The sequence below is a fragment of the Pseudoliparis swirei genome, chromosome 2 (genome assembly GCF_029220125.1).
Source record: "Pseudoliparis swirei isolate HS2019 ecotype Mariana Trench chromosome 2, NWPU_hadal_v1, whole genome shotgun sequence".
Lineage (NCBI taxonomy): Eukaryota > Metazoa > Chordata > Actinopteri > Perciformes > Liparidae > Pseudoliparis > Pseudoliparis swirei.
Window position 1 is genome coordinate 15,594,801 of NC_079389.1, and position 21,251 is coordinate 15,616,051.

Consider the following 21,251-nt stretch of genomic DNA (forward strand, 5'->3'; position numbering starts at 1 on the left):
TTCTAACCTTGTCAATGTCTTGACTATATTTTATATTCATTTGATAAATAAAAGTGTGATTTTTCATGGAAGACACAAAATTGTCTGGGTGATCCCAAACTTTTGAACGGTAGTGTAATTGTATTGTGTTGAAAACATATCAGTGGTGTTATATTTAGTCACTTCTACATCACAACTAACCATTTTACCATCTGTGATACTGTGTTTTAGAAACTATATATATTGTACCATTATATGTATTAATTCATTTCCAACATCTCTAATATAACGATTTTGATCAAAATTAAATAAAAATATTTAGTTTTAAGCACAATTGTACTGGTTCCACCTTCTCAAATATAAAAATCGCTTACATGTATCTAATTTAACGAATAGTTTTTTTTGTTTCGATGAGACAAAACAGGAATTAACGAGCATTTAAGACCGATAACAAACACATTTGGTGCCACACAGCTCGTCCTGTGTTTGGATTTCTAGACATTACAATTAAATTACTTATTTAGTATTATTTTTTATTTGTTTCATTGGACAGGTCAATTGTACGACACGCAAAATTCCACGTTATATTGCTTTGGTGAAAATCTAAACAAAAGACGACAGGCGATTGTTGGACGATGACGTTACATCCGGTCGTACGTAGTTTTTACTTCCGGAAGGTGGGGCTTTTGTTGCAGGAGCGGTTAGCATTTGGAGAAGCCAATGCCCCGACATGCTCTATTAATGCAGCCATCAAGATAACATAAACCGAAGGGCAGAAATACAAACTCTTGCTTTGGTAAGCCTTCATAACATATTTCAATGCAGTTGAATAACTGTGTTTATTTCCACGGTCACAAAGTACCACACCTGTTTTAAAGCAAGGCGATCAACGGACCTAACGTTATAGGTGACCGTTTATCGGCGATGCGTTCAAATACACTCCTCATTCCTGTCGGCTTCAACTTCGCTGATAACAAGTGTGGCTTTAACCTAGTGTGGTAGTTTGTGTGTCATGTATGTTATGCCTCTTGACGGGTACAACATCACGCTAACGTTAACAATCGCGAATGAATTATCTTTAATGTTAGCTAGCGTTACCAGTCACTGTGTTTTAGTTCAGCTCGATGTGGATAACGTTTATTTTGGCACTAATTAAATTGTCTTTATTTCTGAATGAATGAAAAGAGCGTGTGTGTTTGCACTGCTATGGTTATAAAAACACCGTCGTCTCATTGCCAAAGTCCATGTTTGTGTTGATGACAGCTGCTGTTACTGTTGTAAACTCGTGCTGCTAAGTTCCCTTTTCATACGCGTTTTGATAGATAACCTCGGTGCTGTTGGGGGGAGTTTAGTGGAGCTAATATTATGCAGGGATGAGCTCTAGATACAATTAGCGAGGTGTTGTAATGCTATTCCCGTCATTAATTAACGTTACACCAATGGGTATTTTCTGAAAAGTCGCCTCCCTCCTGAGAACATGACACACCCAAGCGGGACGACTCGTGTTTTCTTCTGTTCACGTTATTCACAACCGTCAGCAAATGCGGAGTGGCCCACGTGTTATTGGTGTTGAGCAGTGACTGTTGTGGTTACTTCTGCCTTTGTTTTGTCCTCAGACAGGTTAAGGTTAGGTTAGGATAGTGTTTGCAAAGCAATACACTCAATAGCTCGATCTCATTAATAATAGTCCTTTTTGGTATCAGGGGGAAAAGACAATTGTAATTCATCATCCAGATTCATGCGTCTCGAGGGTCATTAAGACCTAGAAAAATGCTTTAACAGGCGGTTTTATCATCTCTACTACTTTATCCTCTGCTGAATAAATACAGGATTTGGTGGTTGAAAGATGCAGTCGGTAGGGATGTGCTCCACTCCAGATGTGTCCAGTAATTTATTCCAATACATGCAGTGAAATAATTATAGTCACTGCTTTTATCAGAGGACTATATGTTGCACCCCTTGGGCAATATTAATCCCTAACCAAAGTCAGTTTATCATTAACAGATCTCACAGAACTGAGACAATAAGTTTGATGAATGTGGCTCGATGCAATCACTTGCTTCATGATATAATATGATTAACAGGAAAGGTGGTTTATATGTATATGGATTACTTCTTGATTATTCTCATATTGTATTGCAGGTTTCAATCTTGAAACCACTGATCCTCTTGGGACTTTGAATATCTGCTGAATTGTTAAATCCGAATTAATGGTAGCACGTCTTGTGGTGGAGTCCAAGGTACATATTGAAACTCAGTCTTCCCCTTCAATAGCCAAAGAGAGCCGAGTGGTACGACTGCATCTTTGACCTGCTACAGGTTGTTTGATTTACTCACCGCAACATACATGAAGGTCACGGAGTAAACATGGCATGCTGCTCTCACACACAGCAAACAACCATGAGCTGATGCTCACCGGGAGTTTGCTCTGCAGAACATACACACCGTGCTCAATCCCACAGGTCTAAACGGTCCGACGCCTTGGAGGACAATGGTAATTTGAGTGGGATCACTGGTTCCTAAGGAAGGGAGCATTCTTGGGTAGAGTGATGTGCCAACATGTCTAGGTCAGTGAAATAAGCTGTTGCATTTGAAGTCTTCTCTTGTGTGTAGCCAGTTTGAGTTTGTAGAAGTCAGTGACATTGAATAGCACAGTTAACAAGTCTAGAATGACATGCCGTCAACTTCCTCTTGTGAACACCCTGATTCTTTGAGTTACAATCAGGGAAACGGATTTAGGAATTGTTTTGCCGTGTTTTAGTGGTGAATTGTTTTCTTTTGGTACTTTTGTTTTGGCTGATAACATTTGTACCTGTCGAGTATCGTTTCATTCCTTCCCAACGTGGCATAATTAATTGTTTAAGAAAATGCTGCGACTGAAAACTTTCCAGTGACATTGAAATTAATGAAAGAGATCAGTGGCTTGATTGACTTTGATCAACATTTTAGCTGCTTGAAATGCAAACAACAACACAACTGGTTGTGATTGTAATTCTGGGAAAGATAGAGCTCTGCATAGCTTTAGACAAACTGCAAGCAAATAACATCAGAGGTGGAGAAAGGTCTTGTGAATGCCGCAGAGCTGGCTCTGCATTCATCCCTTCTCACCGTCGGGATGTTTATCCATGTCGCTCCGAATATGCTCCTTTCCACTGAAATGTTTGTCTTAATGTTAATCCCTCAGGTTCTTCCTGTTCTACTGCTACTTGTCAGAATTGACAAGCGTTATATGCAAGACCTGTTTTCCCTCATTTTGGATCCAACTTATTCCGCTCGTATCAAAGAGGTCCATCTGCTTTTCTTATCAGGCTTCCCGATGAGACTCCCTGACTGACCTGAGCTCTTCACAGGACCCAGAAACACATCTGCTCATGGTTTTTGCTTTGGAAGTGGAATGAAAGGGTTTAACTTCTGCTGTAAGGCTTTTTTTCTCTTTTCTTTTACTGGACTTTAAAAGTGAGATTATGTGCTGGAGATGGTGATGTCGATGCATACCTATCAAGTGTCTGCTTCCTGCCAGCAGGGAGGTTTATACATGTATGTGTGGATGTCAGCTATGAATCATGCCTGAGGAATGTGTGACCGCTGGACAGTGAAGGGAGCTGTTGTTAAACCGGGGATACCGACAACATCCCAGCATCTGACAAAATGTATGCTAAAGCCCGGTCTTCCTCCGCATCTACAGAGGAGAATTATTTCTCCCCCTCTTGTTTACTTAAGTAAAACAAACTGATCCAATGCAGTGGAATGCTTAATGGGAAAGTCATGAATGTTTGGATAGGATCACCAGGGTCGGCTGCGGAGAGGATAGAGGATATTAGTTGTGTCTTAAATGCTAGACCCCCCCCCCCCCCCCCAAAAAAAGCTTTTGCATCACAATGTTATCGTGGATGCATTTGCTCTGTACAGTTCCACAACACGGTGTGATAGTTAGCCCGAGTCGTAGTTCTGCATTTTAAAAAAGGGGAAATGTTTTTTAGACTGGAGCTGAATTTTAATAAGCAGCTCACAAAGTGTTGCTGAAGTACGAAGGATTGAACCACAGAGAGGATTTAGTTCATCAAAGGCTCCTCTGTGCACTCCCCTGACCGAGGGTTGTTAGTATGCATCGAGGGTGGCTTTCTGAGAGTTTCCTCTTTGCTGCTTTTATACCGTCTTTCCTCATCTCCACTGGCAGTGGCCTCTATTAACTGCTGCATCTCTATACAACACATCTGTGATTTGTTGTTTAATTGTGCATCATTATGCGATAAACAAAGCATCTTATCTTACAGCCCCGTTGCTTTGTGTTACAGAAGGCCCATTCTTACACACACCTCATGTATGAGATGACTTAAATAGAGGTTATATTGTTTCTCCACAGAGTCTTGGTTACGACTAGTTAAGATGGGCAGCTGTCCAGAAGCAAAGGAGCCAGTCAGCCCTATTGATATTGTTATTATATATCATATGTAAAAAATACATTGTCAATATTATTACATTGTCATACCGTATGCATATTCATTTTATGTTCTCTACTCTTCTGACATGTTATTATTATTCAGGTGGAGGCTTCAAATACGTCCAGTGGGCTTTCTGCTTCCTCATGTTCTGTGATATTATTGGTTAGGTTTTTGAATTGTGCAAAAATATAATAGATTACAATAAAAACTCTGGAGTACAAATGAAAAACGTTTTCAGTTGAGTGGTAAAAGTGTGATGAGACACAGACGGAGGTTTGCAGCTTGTGCTTTAGGGAGGGAGTTGTGTCCATTTCTGGCAGCTGAGCTCTAATGATCTGTTTTTGAAAATATTTGTGAGTGGACTTGTATGCCAAATGACATAACATCCGGTCACATCTGTTGGATACTCCCATTGCAACATCAGTGTTTCAATTCAACCACACCCACCCGAGACCAGATTGTTTTGGTTGACTCGGTTGACCCACTGACGGGAGAGACACCCCTGCGTCCTCAGGAATGCAGAGAGGGTCATCAGGGTCTCTGCAACTTTGGCTCCGATGTCCTGGATTTACAAACACGCACCCAATTTCACTTGTTCTACTCGGCACGGAGTGGAATCTGTGTCTGTATCGGGAATGTATCGCACGACCTCATGTTGAATCAACTTTCTCTCTTTTCTTTTGGCACCATTTAAATCTTAACTTCTGCACATGTGAACGAGTTTATTTACACGTGAAACCTGAAGGAAGAGAGCGCCACCTTACTGAACCATTTCAATTTATCGAGAATATTACAAGCATTGAGATCAATGTGTGTGACGGATGTGAGTGGAACCAGCCGAAGCATACAGGAGGTGATCGGAGGTCATGTTCTACTTGAGGTAAATGAACTACGTGCAAGGCGTGGTCGCATCAACGTGACTCTTTGGCTCTATCTGCTTGCTGTAATCCTTTATTAGGATCTGTCTGAGTCCTGGATCATATTGGAGCATTCATGTGTGAAGATGAGCAAGAAGGGAACACTGGCCCAATCTCAGAAGGGACTCCTCATGACTTCCTGTAGCCCTCAGTACACTGGTGGCATCTCTATTTCAGGAGCTTAGCAACCAGAGTGGTGTTTTAGACTCTATCCCTCCCTCTCCATCGCACCCCCTCAAAGAGGACGACCACCAAGCAGACTCCACCTCCATATGTGGGTCAGGCCTAAATATTAATTATTTTTGCCAATGCTTTCCATTAGAATGCGTCAAGCTCCTCGTGGTGAATTGCAGCTGGTAAAAAAAGTGTGTGTGTGTGTAAAATAATTAAGATGGTGACCCCTATGCATAAGTGCTGAGTTTGTCATATGTTCTTTCAGAAGGTGTGTGTGTGGCGCGTTTCCTTCCTATGAGCTGGTCTTGTTACTCATAACAAAGACAGGAAGAGCCCAGATCAGTGGCTCCGTGGTGCCACTTCCTCAGTGTCCATAGTCATCACAGCACTCTGGCTGGCATGCTTACGTTGAGGTTCATTCGATGCAAAGCGCATGTTCCCCTCAGCCATGGGACGATGTTGCAGCACACGCTCATCTGTGCAATTGCTCATGTATGTAGAAATTGTAAATCTACATCCACAAGGAGTTTGCAATACGAACAGGACTTTAAGATGGTTTCATGGGCACCTGTGATGTTTTGACACTATCTTTAATTTGACAAGAAAAGCCTTGATGTGAAAACACAATACAATCCCACCAGAGTTGGAAGTCGGAGGTTTTTTCTTCTTCTGCCATCAGCAGGAATGTGTTCCCTCTGCTTTGTCGGGTTGACTCTCAGTGCACACTCTTCTCACTGTATTAGCTGCAGTGAAATGTCGGGCTAGAGCAGATTGTGAATAATGCTATCAGGGTGAATGTTTTCTATCTCAGATGGAGATCAATTAATATGGTGAAAGATTGTAAAGGAACAAGTTTGGTGCCATTGATGCATCAGTAATGAGTCGTATGGGATGGATGGCAGACGGGTTGGCAGGATACCTTCCTCAGTTGCTTTCACACTGTGTGCATTTGACAAATTAATGGATTTATTTGTCCAATTAATGGATTTGGTCTGCGGAAAGATTTGTGTTTCTGTTTGCATCTGACATTGTAGATGGCTGCAGGTCAACTGAAGAAAGCTGGACGTCGTATTGATCATCGGACGGAAGGCAGTAGGGGTCAGTCAGTCGGCTCATCCACAGGAAGTGATTGCCCTAGACGTCTGCTGCATCATAAGCAAAACAGGATATTGGCTCTTAGGTTGATCTCCCGGAAACATTTTGGGAGTCTCGGTGGCCTAAGATGTAACTTTTGTCTGCTCTATTATTTGCTCACAACTATTGACCATTACAAAGAAAACAAAAATGCCAGACCTTGTTTTTGAAGGATTAAATGATCATTTGACCTTCCATCATTGGCTGCTCGTGAATGTGTTCTTTGCAGTGTTCCGGTCCAGTCAAACTCCGGATGCTCAGTATTGAAGTTGCTGACGATATCCAATCATTACCTTCGCATTGAAAATGCGGACGGTAATGATTTGATCGCCGTGTATTTGTATGCGTGCGTGCGTGTTATTCGCATAAGTAAAAAAATATTAAACCGAATTTCACCGCATGAAATTTGGTGGGATGATTGGTTATTATCCGGGGACCATTTGATTAGATTTTGGGATCAATCGGGTCAAAGGTCAAGGTCATGAAAAAGGTAAAAATCTTCTTTTTTATATTCAATTGGCATGCAACTAATGCCAAAATGTTCATAATTCAACGCCCTATCTTGTGATATGCGAAGGTATGCGCTCTACCGCGTGCAGTTCTAGTTGTTTATGGTTATGTCTGCTGATACAGCTATAACTATTCTTAATATCTTTGCAATACGACCACAGGGCTGCCTCTGGAGTAAACCTATCAAACCTAAATTTGATCTTGTGGTTAAAGATGTAAGAACCAAAATGGCACTTGTAGTCTCGGTGGAGAACACCGGCAATAGAGAGTTGATTGTTGGATTCCTAGACCCTGGAAGTCGTTCTTCACATGTTTTGCCCTTCTGGTTCCCTCACGTCAGACTGAAGGTGCTTTTTTAATGGCTTTGAGGTCTGTGGTTAACACGAGCTTCAGAGATGTTAACGTTTTATTCAACTAAATGAAATGGGTCAGTAGATTCCTCTCCTGTGAATTCGAAGCTTTTGAGTCTGAGATGGCGGCTCCCTACAAGTGGCTAAACGAGACTCCAGAGCGCCGTAATGCTCTCTAGTCCGCCATCACTGCTTTATGGACGCTCATGCGGCTGTGGTATCGTTCGTCTATAGCCTGACATTAGCTTCCTGCTGATTGCTTTACCACAATAAAAGTAAATATTTTGCAGGACAACATGTGTAAGTATCATAAACCTTTGTTTGCCACAAAGTGTATTTGCTGCCGTGATCCAAAACCCAATGGAAACAATCCCAGTGGCCTTTTGTTGTGAGAACCAGTGTCATGCTAACTTCCATTGTTGGTCTGCAACAACCCTCTTGAACTCTACAGACGGCTCTACGGATGACACACTGGTGGCTTCTGTGCACATGTGACACGCTCCGACACGGCAGCCAAGCAGCTCAACGCGTCACGATGTGTCCGACAGAGACATAAGATACGGAAGTCAGGTGAAAGCAATTGACTGAGCTTTCACCTTCTCGGGGCAGGGCCCATCGAGTGCAGATAGATGGCCAACGACATCTCCTTTTTCTTTTTAACGAGGTTAGCACATAACCTGTTTTAATGCTTTCCTAAATGCCCTCTTGCAGTGGAGAATGATGGCTTCATTACTTCCGATCAGCTAAAACGAGCTTTTGATGGCAGACTTTATAAAGTTCGAGCATTCATGATGAGGCAATTTGGCACTTTAATGGGAAGGGTGGGGGTCGGGATGAGCTGGAGGAAAAGCTGGAGGAAAGCCGAGCGCCTCGGCACAGCAAGCGACTGTCGTGGTGGAAGCGGTTGAGTCACTGTCGTCCGTCCTCACACTGATGGAGGTTATTTACTCTACATATTGACACGTTTCCACTTTTGTCATCCGCAGGATTTGGCCGAGTGTCTGGTTGCAGAGGAGGTGTATGCGTGGGTGTGGTGTGTGTGTGCGAGTGTGTGAAAGATACACCAAGAAGAATCCAGTGATGGCGACCGGTAAAAGTAAAAACCAGAGCTCCCTGGCGCTGCATAAGGTGATCATGGTGGGAAGTGGCGGCGTGGGGAAGTCGGCCCTCACCCTGCAGTTCATGTACGATGAGGTGAGTCGGCACACAGGAGATGGGGAAGTTTGGGCTTCGTCAGTCAGCACAGGCCACTTGTCATAAGTTCACTTTTTACCTTCGCATTGAAAATGCGGAAGGTTATGTTTTGATCGCCGTGTATTTATTTGTATGCGTGTTATTCGCATAAGTCCAAAAGTATTAAACCGAATCGCATGATATTTGGTGGGATGATTGGTTATTATCCGGGGACCATTTGATCAGATGTTGGGGTCAAAGGTCAAGGTCATGAAAAGGTCAACATCTTCTTTTTACCATAGCACGGTCGAATTGTATCCAATTGTCATGCAACTAATGCCAAAATGTTCATAATTCAATGCCCAATCTAGTGATATGCGAAGGTATGCGCTCGACCGAGTGCCCATTCTAGTTAAAAAATGTTTTCATCCCGTGTTGTTATCTAGACGGATATCGCCTTTTGCTAAACATGTTGACTGTCAGCAAGTCCTCTGTAAGTTTCACGTCTAAAGGCGTCCTAGTGGCTCGCCAATAGAACAATAATGTGAAACAATTGCAAGAAGTGTTTGATGCAGAAATGTTTCAGAAAACAGTGAAGCTGTTATCTGTTACGTGGAAGTAAGCGCGTGATAATAGGAATCAAGAGGGGCTCCGACACCACGAGAAGGTTCACAGGGAGTCGTGTACAAAGAAGACTTCTCTTGAGTCCATTATGTGCGCGACCATTTATGTTGTTTACTGTAACGACAACCCTCGATGGAGGGCAGAGATCGTCTCTGCGACCGAGCGTCAGCTGACATGTGTCCCTCGTCTGCTGTCCACCAGGCGGCTCAGACGCGTTTCTATTTCAACCGGCGGCTGCCGACAAAGAACTCCTGAAGCCTCATTCACATTGAAATAAGTTCTAGCGTGTTTTGCGCTTCAGAATCGCCAAAAGAAATGTATATTTTCACCTCCAGTTTGTGGAGGACTACGAGCCCACCAAGGCAGACAGCTACAGGAAGAAGGTGGTTCTGGATGGGGAGGAGGTCCAGATCGACATTCTGGACACAGCCGGCCAGGAGGACTACGCTGCCATCAGGGACAACTATTTCCGCAGCGGGGAGGGCTTCCTGCTGGTGTTCTCCATCACAGAGCAAGAGTCCTTCTCGGCCACTGTGGAGTTCAGGTACTGTGTCCCGCCCACATCTGTCTCTGTGTGGGACCCACAAATAATATTAATGTGAAATGTATGTTAATGTTAAAATATCTGTGTTGGAATCATTATTTGACACATTGAATGCTGTACGTTAGGACATGTTTTAAGCTCTTTCAAGGGTTTCTTTTGACAACAGGATTACCTGAAAACAAAGAATTAATAATACATTACGAAATAACATGATCATTTTTTTTTGGGGGGATTTTTTTTTTATTAACAAAAAAATATGTTTACAGAATATTTGTAGTGAAATTGCATTTACAGTTTGTTATGCTGAAAATATTATTTTACAAAAAGAAAATATACAAATGATGTTTTTTTTTTTTACATAAGATGAAAACAAGGAGAAAAACAAAACAAAAAAACATGATCTTCTTAAAAAGGTTCAGTTTCTTGAGACATCTGTAAAATCTTTATTTACAGGGATTTATTACTGGATTTCCCCCAGAAATACGAGTTGGTTAAACTTATTATTTATTAATGTTCACATTTGCATTGCGTCTTGACATATGCCGTCTTAGCTGTTACTGGAGTGCTGGACTTGGACCACTGCCACCACCTCCTCTGTTTAACCTCAGAGGTTATATTGTGCTCAATTCTGACTCTAATGTCTGTTTTCCTACATTTTAACTTCCGTTTAAACATCAGGGAAATTAGTTGTTTGAAACATCCCTTGTTTGATTGTGTTATTTGCACAAGGAGAACGGCTGAAATGACATAACGTATGCTGTCGGCAGGGAGCAGATCTTGCGGGTGAAGGCGGAAGAGGACAAGATCCCGATCCTTGTGGTCGGGAACAAGTCCGACCTGGAGGAGCGTCGGCAGGTATCTGTGGATGAGGCTCGAGGGAAGGCCGAGGAGTGGGGAGTCCAGTACGTCGAGACATCAGCCAAAACCAGGGCCAACGTCGACAAGGTGCGTCAACGCGCACATCACACTGCACAACTATACATGTGTGTATTTTGAAGTTCAGAAGTGTGCTTAGTTGATTTTATAATTTTTTCCCCCCAGGTATTCTTTGACCTGATGCGCGAAGTACGAGGCAAGAAGATGTCAGAAAACAAAGACAAAAATGGAAAAGGAAAAAACAAAAAGAACAAGAAGAGCTTCAAAGAAAGATGCTGTTTACTTTGAACCCCGCATGGACCGAAATAATCCACAACGCCACTGTTAAGCTGGTGAACGAAGCAGAGCGTCCTTGCCATTCAAATGAAATGTTATCCCTTCTTTTCTTTCCATAATTGGGTTTAGTTTGGTGTTTAGAACAATCTCAACAATATTTTTATTTTTTTATGAATGAAATCTGAGTCTCTGTTCCATTGGAAGATAACCACTGTTGTGAATGACTGGCTGCAGGAAGCCAACGACCAAACTGCCACTGACACTAACTTGGCTGCTTGAGACATTCTCCACTGTTAAACTCAGCGCCCAAACTGCCCTTGACTTTGCTTCAGTGTGTTTTACGCCACAATTGTTAAGTCTTTGTCAAGTTAACAGCGCTATTCATTTCTTTACCTGCTCTAAATCTTAACCTGCGTAATTCTTAGCCTTTAGTATAGATCCCCTGAATCTCTGTCCATCAATTTACAAGAAACTCAAATGCTGCTGTCTGTCCTTTGTAATCATTAATGATGACACTTCATGTCATGTCTGTTGAAGATGTTTGCTCATTCATTCGTCTGTCCAGACTCTCGTCATGACGACTGGAGAGCGTTTTTGGAGTGGCTGTTGAAACGGGAAGCTTCAAACGTTTTCATTGTTCAGCCCTCGAGGCTGCCGTGTTTTTTGTTTTGGGTCATCCAAGGAGTTATCATTTTCTGACCACAGAAGAACCGTAGCAGTGAGACGACTCGTTGTCAAACGGGGGGATCAGCCCTTCATATGATGACTGCAAATCCACCCAGAAGATTCTTTGCAGTGGTTCAGGAGGACTGAAGCCAGATAATATCTTTGGTTGATTGTAAAACAAATGTATGATGAGATAATTTATCTCTTAGCTCCCAGAGCTTCCTTTAGATCTATATTATTGTTAGATATCCTGAGGCTGTGAATAGAAGGTGGTCATGTGGTCACTAGTGTGACCCTTCTCGCATCGCGGATTACTTCCTGTTTTACATGACTGTTGAAATGTTCAGTCTGTACTGTGAGGCAGGTGTTGACAATCCAGCAGGCCATCATGATTCTGGTCCACGATGGCATTATAATCAATCACGTCTTATTCTTCATTTTTCTTTTTATACGTTTGTCTTTTTAATAACATGCACTACATTGCCAATACCTAAGAAGTAGACTTCTTGCCTCGTGCTGGAGATTTATAAACAATTTGTGCCAACAAAATCACAAAGTCAATGTTTGTGGATGTACTGTGTGTATGCTTATTAACTTGAGTGTGTGTGTGTGTGTGCGCATTCACCAGAAAATCCTACTACTTTTCTGTGTCTAAGTGAAGCTTTGAAGAGGGTGCCAACTTCTGAACTGTTGTTGAATCAAGTGCTACAGTGAACAAGATGTTTTTACCACTGCCTAAACCCTTGTTTGTAACCCTCCTTTTTTCGTTCACTTCCTGCTGCTGTGTGGGAGTGTTGCCGAATAAATGCTTTTTTCTTTTCTTTGTAAGTACTGGACATTATTTTGAATGTATTCATGTCACACTGAGCTATCCTCACTTTGGTTCTGTGACTCTGGTCCCACCAGTTGACTCGATGCTGCATATCGCCCTCTGCTGGCCGCTGGTGGTAAACAAACTACTCTCACTACTTATGCACAGTTACTTTCGTATTGCCACTGAAGTGAAATGTTATGGTTGTCATTTGTTGTTCCCCTTTAGGCATTCTCTCTCCCAGTTTAGTGAAGAAAAGAAAAAAAAGGTGGCAGTTACTCACTTTGCATTGATTGTTTCTCTGCCATCTAGAAATGAGTGCCAACGGTCTGTTTTTCAGGAGTGTGATGTGATATTCTTCCACATATTTGATTACCCTTCTAGGCTTATCTTACATGGCAGGATGAGTGTAATGCCACCCTCGAGATGAACCAGTCATGGACTCTCATTGCTGAACCCCCGGGCCTTGGCTGGATCAGAAACCCATTTCACAACTTGGAAACAGGGTTGAATACATCACCAGACAAAGACCAACCGTATGTCACTTCAAAAATATGGTTCTTACGAAGGATGGCACAAGAGTCTTCCCACTGACTTTTAGTCTGTATGTCCTCCAATGACTAAACATGAGAAAGTAGTTAGTGTGTCATGTTTAAAAAGTGCATATATATATATATCCCGTAGTATTTCTATAGGGACCTATTTGTGTCTTTCTCACTTAAAAATTAGTTTGTAGTTTCCGTACTCTGCTTTATCCTTGAGGGATGGATGATTTGCTGTGTTTGTATTTGGCAGAATAATCTACTGGGAATGAAACGTCCATGTTTTCCAGCACTATTTCAGCATCACGTCCCCTTTAGTGTGGACTCCCTCATGTCCTCACAGCAACTGTCCGTTATTTCCTGTGTTTGCAATTTAAAAGCATCGCAGATAAGGCTGTTACTTCCCTGGTCTTTTGGAGAGAATGGTATAGTTACAATTATTGATCATACAGGAAAACCCCAGGAGACATCTCAAATGTAGTGCTCACCTTTTAAAGAGGGGAGTGCAGGGAGAATTGCTGTGGGGATTTAAACCTGCAACCGTAATGGCTGCCACATGTAGTGCATGCCTCGTGTGTATTTATATACACAAACTAATCCCTCCCCAGTTTATATGAAACCTACTGGGTCTGAAAGCCTGTAGCAGCATTTCCACCGGAGGAGCTAAACATGTCACAGCTCTGATAAGCACATTTACCTGCCTGACATTCACCTCTCTGCATTTCCATTCTCCCCCTGCACCTCTAAGTAGGCAGATTAGGTGGTCCGTTAAACCCGCAGGAAGGCACTTATTTAGAAATATATGAAAGGGCAAAGTGAGCCAGTCTAATGACCGATGCAGTGTCGCAGGCGCACTCTCGGGTCTTTTATCATTCTGGAGAGGGGGCCCCCGTCCTCTGAGTCACCCTCGTTATATCTGAGCTAATGCTGGGGATGAGGATGTTCACGTGATGAAGCACCATCGCAGTCCTTCATTATACAGAAAGAGAAACACACACGGTGGAATTGTGCTCGACCTATAAGATGAATGCAATGGACAGAGTATAACTCCTATTTTAGTGACTGTGCCATATCCGGGTTTCTGCATGGGAAGGGGGGGAGGGGTTCACTGTTTGACCATTGGAGGGCAGTCTTGGTATTCTGTTGTTCCAGTCTGCTGTTCTGTGACTTCAGTGCTCTCACTATACTTTCCACTGCTTGTCGAGACATTTTTTCGAAATATTTAAACAATGACGTCCTGCAGAATTATTAATATTTGATATGAAACTAATAACATGTGTGCTAAGTAAACCATTAGCTGTCATGAGGGACAACAAAATGAAAACACACCGGATCAAACACACATCAAAGATGAGCATAGCCTATATGGCCTTTGTTGTCGCTGCAGAAGTGAGCAGTGTTGATGCTGTTATCGCCGTCTGAAGAAGGACGCAAACCTATTGCGAAACTGTTATGAAACAATAAAACAACAGTCCATCCTTCTTTTACCTCCACTGAATGGCTGGAAGAGCAAAACCATCAGCAGCTTCGCACTGCAGCACCAATGACTGTCAGCGGGGGAAAGAAAGAAAGATCACTTATTGTGTCTGCCATTGTGCCTTTTCAGAAGAGTGAGGCGCTCCCTCGACACGTCCTCCGTGCAGACGGGTCCTCACATGTTCCCGATTTCTTGTGTGTGTCGGCACCATTGTAGGTTTACCATGTACAAAAGGGCCATTGTGCTTCACAGCGTAATGAAAGAGTCCGTCAGGAGACTCACACCTCCAAATAATCAAAGAAGCCCGTTCGATACATGTTGAGCTTGTTATGGCTAAACAGCGGATCACCCACTCTCTGTCCTCCCTTAGGTAAACACGTTTAGCTGCGTCAGCATGTTTACCGTTGTTTGCACTGTTAGCGCCGTTAGATGCGAGCCACCGGTTCAGCCCTTCATCACATTCAGAGGCAAACAAAATGCACCCCTTCAAATTGGGTTTTTCCTTTTTCCTTATATCTCTACGCATGCCGGCAATTCCAGTTTGTATCACAGCTTGTGAAACACTTTTATTTTTTAAATGTCTGCATTGGAGGTGCATGATTTAGAGAGCTGGTCCCCCAAACGAATCACAAAATGAATCTAAGGGGTTTTGTAAGGTCATTCATTGGTTACGCAGGAGAGAAAACAGACTTTTTGGAGCATGAAAGTTATCTTTAAAACATTCTGTGAAAAGCAACGTAGACACTTCCTGTTAGTAAGTTAGTGGTCCCGAGTGATTTTTTAATTCTGGTCTTACATCATGACCACCAGGAAAGGTTCATGTTCAACCAATACAATATTGACTCATGAATTCAAATACAAAGTTTAAACTTCTGATATTTATTAGGATATATTAGGATTGTTGATGAAATGTCCCAAGTCCACTAAATGGTATGAGAGAGCTGGACGGACGAGCATAGCCGTGACACTGTACACCACAATTAACCAGGCTATTCCACTTGATATTTGATTGTAATAGGAGGTTAGAGCAAACTGTTAATTAGAGTGTATCAGACATGAGGACCCACAGTTGGAGCTGAAATGTTCAATAATGGCCATCTCCAGCAGACCTGAACAGACCTCCTCCTGGATAATAACAACAACAATAAAAAGTCAACATTGTTAACGGTGCTATAATTACTGCTGCTTGTAATTTACCAAATAACTGTCCGAGTCAACAGAGTCGACCTGCTCTGTGGTTTAGAAAGAACTTTTCAAACCTGCCTGCACATTTTGCTGTTCCCTTATATGTGATTCAAGCTACATGCAGTTGAGGAAGTCTTCCAATTACTACCCTAAATGCGGTGTGGCTGCTTCCTGGGAACAATGTCTTGGTGCACAGGATGTATTACATGTTGAATTGAACAGAAAAAAAGCCTGACAATCACCATGCATCACATCAGTGCCTCATTGAAATGGCAAAACTACTGGCCTACCAGTTAGTTATATATTGGCTCAGTATATTTGCATTCATCATTATATTACAATATTTAAAATATACTTCGTAAATGAATGCTGCATACCTGAGAATCTGTCTTCGCTGCTTCTTCTGAGAATTTCATTGAAAGCAGTTTACCAGGGAGTATTATTTTTAACAAACCACAAATCCCTTGAATTTAAATGAGCAGTTTCACATCTTGTGTTTTTCATCTTGAGCTTCATTTATCTCAACATCTGTAGTCGCGCAGCTTCAAACAGGTTGCTGAAAAAACAACATATTGTTTCACTGAACCCTGTTTTTATGTTTTGTTTATGTGGTGCCGCCGGAAAGGTACATACTTTTGTAAAATTATTACTTGCAGTCTGCTGTATCCACAATAACTTGCTTGTATGAAGCCCCCTGTATTGCAGTTGATTCTGCATTTTAGTTTTACACACAAATAGCAGTTTCATTGTGGAAAGTCCTTTTTGTTTGACCCGTCCAACATCGTTCCTGTCCACCCTGTGTGGACTATATCACACTCTATACTACGTCAGTTACCCTTATAAGACAAATAAGTTCAAATTGGAGTTAGTAGCAAGCCCGGTGGTGAGAGCAGGTTGAGAAGTCCTCACTCAAACAAAGCTGTCACTCTGGCCACATACAGCAAAGGGCCTCAGCAGAAATTAGAGGCATTTTGCAATAACCCTCACATTCATTCAGAATGGCTGATGAGAAGGCTTCAAACACTTTCTTTTGAGTTCGATGCCAAAGCAGGTATATCTTTTCACATTTCCAGTGAGGAAACGGGATGCTCCTGCATCCTCGCACACCGATACCGGCACGGCGGATCCGTGATGCTTTCTGTGACGCTGGATGTTTCAGTGCTGTGGCTGAAAATGTTCCCTCAATTATGTGTGATAAAGTAAAGTCACAGGTTATGCAGCCAACTAAAGGCTAAAATAAGCTATCATTTTACTATCAGTTTTGCAATATTGGCCACGATCAAACGCTAAGGATCGAAGGACGGCCTCTTCTCAAACCACTTCTGTTCAGTTGGAGCATTGCAGTATGTTTTTTCCATTTTGTCCTTTTTTGTTTCTTTACACATTTTCACAAAAAGATGAGATGGACATTTTTAAAAGAAGCACTCGTATGCTCAGGGAGGACACAGCAAACAAGGTGCTCTTGTGATGAACCCATGAAGAAAATGCTTTCAATTAGAGTTCAGTTGAAGTTCACTGTAGCTGCAGGGTTTCTAACGGTCGGTCTTCCTACTTAAATACTTCCTACATAAGTGTCTACCTGTTGGGTATAATTAGCTTTTCCATGTATTGTTTTCGATCAGTTGACAACTTCGGACCCACGAACACATCTGCTTCCGATACCAGAAAGTGGAGGAGGAAAAGTGGACGTTCACAAATGAGCAGACGATTCTAAGTTGACGTGTTGGGCTGAATATGGATCTCGAAACCTTATTATTCAGAATCAATATATCGGCAGACACAGAGAGAAAAAAAGAGCACACTGTGTAATATCAGTGTTGACCTTTTTAAACAAGAGAAGACGTCTGTGCTCAACCAGATTATCTCCGCGGTGCGTCAAAACGCAAACAAAGGGAGAGGCAGAAACCGCACAACTTTAACACCTCCAAGAAATCTCCGAGCAACATGTCGGGCTGTGGCACCATTAGATTAAACTGATGATTGCCAGCAGTGTGAGAGCTCTCATTACGACAATAACACATAACTCATGTCAAAGGTGGATGTGTAGGTTTGAAAGTAACGATTAATTAGAGGCTATTTATAATGGGGAACAGCGGGTTACAAAAGTACTGCTCACATTTATCTGCATGAGGTCTGCAGGCAATTATTGCATCAAGTTGTGTGGTGTGGTGTGTGTGTGTGTGTGTGTGTGTGTGTTTAAAGAAGAATGAATTCAGTTGGAGTACATGTGGCTGTAGGGGTTTGCTTTTAGAAACCTCCGCACAGCAGGCCTCCTCATGCCCGGGGCGTAATAATGTTGCATTTGTTCAACAGATATGATGAGATATGAGCAATGTGGCAACATAGATGTTGTACAAAGTCCTGCGCCAACATAAAAAAACTTTAAAAGTTGGTAGTGGAGCTGCTCTATGATTTACATTTGTATTTTTATTATTGTTACGACTTACACACCAGGTGTTTAAGACCGTGTGCAGTGCCGTACGGTGCATGCATTTTAAATATCAGATTGTTTATGTTGTTCCTCTGGCTTAATTTTGCATCTCATCAATTCTTAAATGTTGCCCTTTGACATATACATGTTGCAAACGGTCGACTATGTTCGTCTAATGTGTTTCACAAGAAGAACACGGCGCTGCTGGCTGCATCTGCAGCTCGCAGCTATTTAATTATGTTGAGGAAACACGGTTATAAATATATCATCCATTTTCTACGTGCTTCATCAAATGTGTGAACGGATGTCGTTCTGAAACCGTTCATTGAGTTTGTTCGGGCGGTTCCGACCCGAGCGGCCGCTCTGGGATTAGCTGATGTTTTTGGTTCACAGCAGCACTTTTGATCACCGTGCCGATCAAAAGGCTTCCCGCTTCCCGATTGCTCCGCTGCCGGATGGCCTTTTGCACACCTACATAGCCATCTCCCTCAGGTATCAGGGCGAACTGAACCAAGCACAACATTTGCATACCATGTGCACGGAGGCTGGGAAATTAGGTGGCAATTGTTACACAATGGGTTGTGTACAAGTAAAATAACAAAGTTATTTCGATAGGATGTTGCTCTTTCCCAGGTAACGTAGGCGTACTTCCCATCCAGGTCTCTTAGGACTTTAATCAACGAATAGGCAACCTTCTGCTCCAGTTTGTATTGTAATGTCCAAAGTGATTTATCTTTTCTGTTGTAAACCGCTTCGGCTACACTTCCGAAGGTAGACACGTCATTGAGTTTATGGATGATTCCAATATTGTTTCCCTCCTCAGGAGTGAGGAAATTGACCATGGTCAACAGCAACAGGGGCTTATATCATTATAATGTGCAGTACAACTGCAGGGACAAATCTAAATGACCTCTCTCAAGTTTTTAAGGTCAGTCACAAAGAAAGCCCAGTCAAACCTTGTTGACCTAAGTCACCCTTTAGTTCAATGAGTTACGGTTGCTTCCATCTCTGCTGAATAACGTGATGTAATTTGTGTGAATTATTTGACTGCTAATTGGTAATTGTATTACTGCTGACTGTGCAACAAATTGCCTCATGGATTAAAACAATTACATTAAAAAGGTGTGTGTGCCACCTTTCAGGTAGTTGGCAAAAATATTATATGTAGGGTAATATTCAAAACCTTCAAATGAGCCAATGATGACGTCTTTTTGCTACAAAAATGTTGAGGGGAAGCTGTAGCTAGAAATTACACACATGATATCACAATTAAACACTTGTTGGCTGCTGTCTGACAATATAATAACTGCGACAGATGGATTTCTGGTTGAGGAAAGTGTGAAGAAACGGAGGCTCTTTGTCACTTCAAGAGAAGTGACAAAATGCTCTCATGACAGTAAATAAAGGTAACGACAATACACTGTACAAAGGCCGCTCTGTATTCCTCTTTCCTCTGTTTCCTTCACCAGGATCATTATTCCATGCAGAAGGAGGAATAGAGGCAGAGCTCCACAGTGCTGCCGTGCAATACTTCTAAAAGGTAGAATAATGTGAAAGATATCAGTAAATCCCATAGATTAGGATCCTGGCACAATGGTTAGAATATGTGAATACTTGTAGATTGAATTGCCATGATCTGGGTTCATACACAGAGATGTCGGGTTTCTCCATTGAGTTTTCTTATCGAATTGGGTCGATCTAATGCCAATGTTCAATACCAGTGCAGAAAGGAGTGTACACTGCAGAAAGTAAGGGCGTGGAGATGAAGCATGGACCAGAGTTTGTGTCCCATCACAGACCTGAATGTTTTTATTAGCCGTAATGATGACCTTTCTTTGAAGTGTTTGGTTTTCCCTTAACCATTATCCAATTTATAATCCAATTTAGCGACAAAGAAAGAAAGTAGGCCAGTGAGGAAGGAAGAACAACTGAACATTTCTACGACCACTTACCAGGTGAGTTTGGACTTTGACTTATTGAACTCTGATAATCCTGAGCTCCAGTTGTTGAAGTATTCAGATAATTTTCCTAAAAGCACCAAAACATGCCAATCAATGGCCACTTTGTTACAATCGTATATATTTCATCATCGATGATATACCTGTATAACATAACTATTTTATGGGTAGTTTTAGCAAGCGGTTCCATAATTTTTTGGCCTTTTCTAAATAATTGTATTTGTTTGTTCCTCAAACAGTGTCTGCTGGCTTGTTTTTGACAGGCAGCTATACTGCAGCCTCTGGACTTTCCTGAATAACTCTGATCAACGGGTTCCCTGAGCGAATGCTGCATTTTAGAGTGCAGGTATGGACAAAGGTAAATAAGGAAGTCATGAGGCCAGGCCTCGTCAAAATCTTACTGGTAATGAATACAGTGCTGGAAGATGGTCAGAATCATAGATCTTTTTCAGAAACACCATTATTCATAAAACATGTGTAATAACCTTGTTTATTCCATCTCGTTGTTAACAGGAGCTTGAGGGAAACTGTAAATGTGTCGTATTGACTGCCGTGTGACGACTCTGCTCTTTCATTAATCATAGACTGGTTTTTTTGTAGCAGCAGCAGCAGCTGTGTTGCCCTCTAGTCTTTAAAATCAAGTCAATTCCAAGTCAGTGAGATACACCAACACATATCTGACGTGCAGAAGTTCTTCTCCAATGTCTGCTTTAATTGACAGTTTTGAACTGGAGGCTATGGAAAATTACTTTTTGAAAAAAATGGGCTTATTCGATGTCTTGAGTTAGATGAGAGGATTGATACTATTCTATGTGTACATTATGTTCAGAGCTACAATGGAGCCATATCGTGTGGTAGGAGAGGTGGCTTGTTTGATTACGCTGTTATTTGTAAGGAGGATTTGCATTTTGCTGATGAAATTAGTTTTGTTTTGGGGTTAACTTCAGTTAGTCAGAGGGCTGAGACTTTATTTAAGGTTGTGGTTGGGAAATGTCGGCATTTTGTTTTAATTTTTTTCCAATAACCATGTACATACAGTATATATATATATATATATATATATATATATTAAGCAACTGTTTTGAATCATTTATACCTAGAAGTCGTGCTAAAAGACTAAGTTCTTCATGTGTACATTTAGAGAGAACACAGAAACAGAATTTGCTTGATCAGTTGTTTTTA

General features: G+C 41.8%; 1 protein-coding gene across 1 annotated transcript; it reads left to right on the forward strand.

Moving 5' to 3' along the window:
- The first annotated feature begins 668 nt into the window (after positions 1-668).
- ralba (v-ral simian leukemia viral oncogene homolog Ba (ras related)) lies at positions 669-12,486 on the forward strand. The gene is made up of 5 exons (XM_056436373.1): positions 669-775; positions 8,493-8,700; positions 9,639-9,847; positions 10,615-10,792; positions 10,889-12,486. The coding sequence occupies exons 2-5, from the start codon at positions 8,527-8,529 to the stop codon at positions 11,009-11,011; spliced, it is 684 nt and encodes a 227-aa protein (XP_056292348.1). The 5' UTR covers positions 669-775; positions 8,493-8,526; the 3' UTR covers positions 11,012-12,486.
- Positions 12,487-21,251: the final 8,765 nt, after the last annotated feature.